The sequence below is a fragment of the Eimeria tenella genome, genomic scaffold (genome assembly GCF_000499545.2).
Source record: "Eimeria tenella Houghton genomic scaffold, Eth_scaff2457, whole genome shotgun sequence".
Lineage (NCBI taxonomy): Eukaryota > Apicomplexa > Conoidasida > Eucoccidiorida > Eimeriidae > Eimeria > Eimeria tenella.
In genome coordinates this window covers 240-1,203 of record NW_013542321.1, presented here as the reverse complement: position 1 = coordinate 1,203, position 964 = coordinate 240, and the positions used below count along the sequence as shown (strand labels likewise).

Genomic DNA, 964 nt, shown 5'->3' with positions numbered 1-964 from the left:
TGCTGCGGCTGCTGGGGGCGGCGCAGCGCCGCGAGTCCGTCGGCCTCGGGCAGCAGCAAAAAGCCCTGGATGCGCTCGAGAGCAACAGCAGCTTCGATGGTGTTGTTTGCTGTTTGTGGCAGCACTTGGAGAGGAAACTTCAAAAGATTAAAAAGAGCCAAAGCTGTGAAAGCTGTGGGGGGGTCGGGGGGCCCCCGCAGCAGCAGCAGGGCCCCGAAGGAGGCCACGGCCACCAGCACGGGGGCCCCCAGCCACTGGCAGCGGCCCCACACCTGCAGCTGCCAGTACTGCAGCAGCTGCTGCAGCTCTGCTTCCCGCTGCTGCTCTATCTTCCCCCCAAATGCTGCTTCCCACCCATACATCTTCAGAGTCCGCATGCAGCACAGCAGCTCTCTGCTGCTGCTGCTGCGCAGGTCCCGCGCCCGCATCAGCACCCGCTGCTGACGGCTCACGCGACGGTTTATCCACCCTGCAGCAGCAGCAGCAGCAGCAGCAGCAGCAGCAGCAGCAGCGGGGGAACAGAAAAGTTCGATCGGCGCCGAGGGTCACAAACCCTAAACCCTAAACCCTAAACCCTCGCGCCTCGCAGCTGACTGGCCCGCTTAAGAGCCCGCAGCAGCAGCAGCAGCAGCAGCAGCAGCAGCAGCAGCGCAGCAGGGGCGTGCCTGTGACGGGGCCGTTGAAGAGCATGACGGCGAGGCCAGCAGCAGCAGCAGGACCCAGCAGCTGGAACAGCAGCAAAAGAGAAATGGAAATCTGCAGCGGCGCAGACCACAAAATGTGGAAGTAAGTCATCAAGTCCTGCACGCGCTGCGCGTCCACAGCTATCAGATTCACGTACTGCCCGCTGCTGCTGCTGCTGTTGCTGCTGCTGTTGCTGCTGCTGTTGTTGCTGCTGCTGCTGCGGTCTCCGCTGCGGCTGCTGCTGCGGTCCCTGCTCCTGCTGCTGCTGCGGTCCCTCCTG

At 63.6% G+C, this 964-nt stretch overlaps 1 protein-coding gene across 1 annotated transcript in view; it reads right to left on the bottom strand.

The window, feature by feature from the left end:
- Positions 1-428, bottom strand: part of ETH_00042545 (ABC transporter protein, putative) — a gene marked incomplete at both ends in the record, with an annotated part of 2,518 nt that extends 2,090 nt beyond the window's left edge. Inside the window, one exon of the mRNA XM_013375000.1 lies at positions 3-428. Coding sequence (XP_013230454.1) covers positions 3-428 — 426 coding nt within the window. The remainder of the gene's footprint in view (positions 1-2) is intronic.
- Between the last annotated feature and the right edge of the window lie 536 nt (positions 429-964).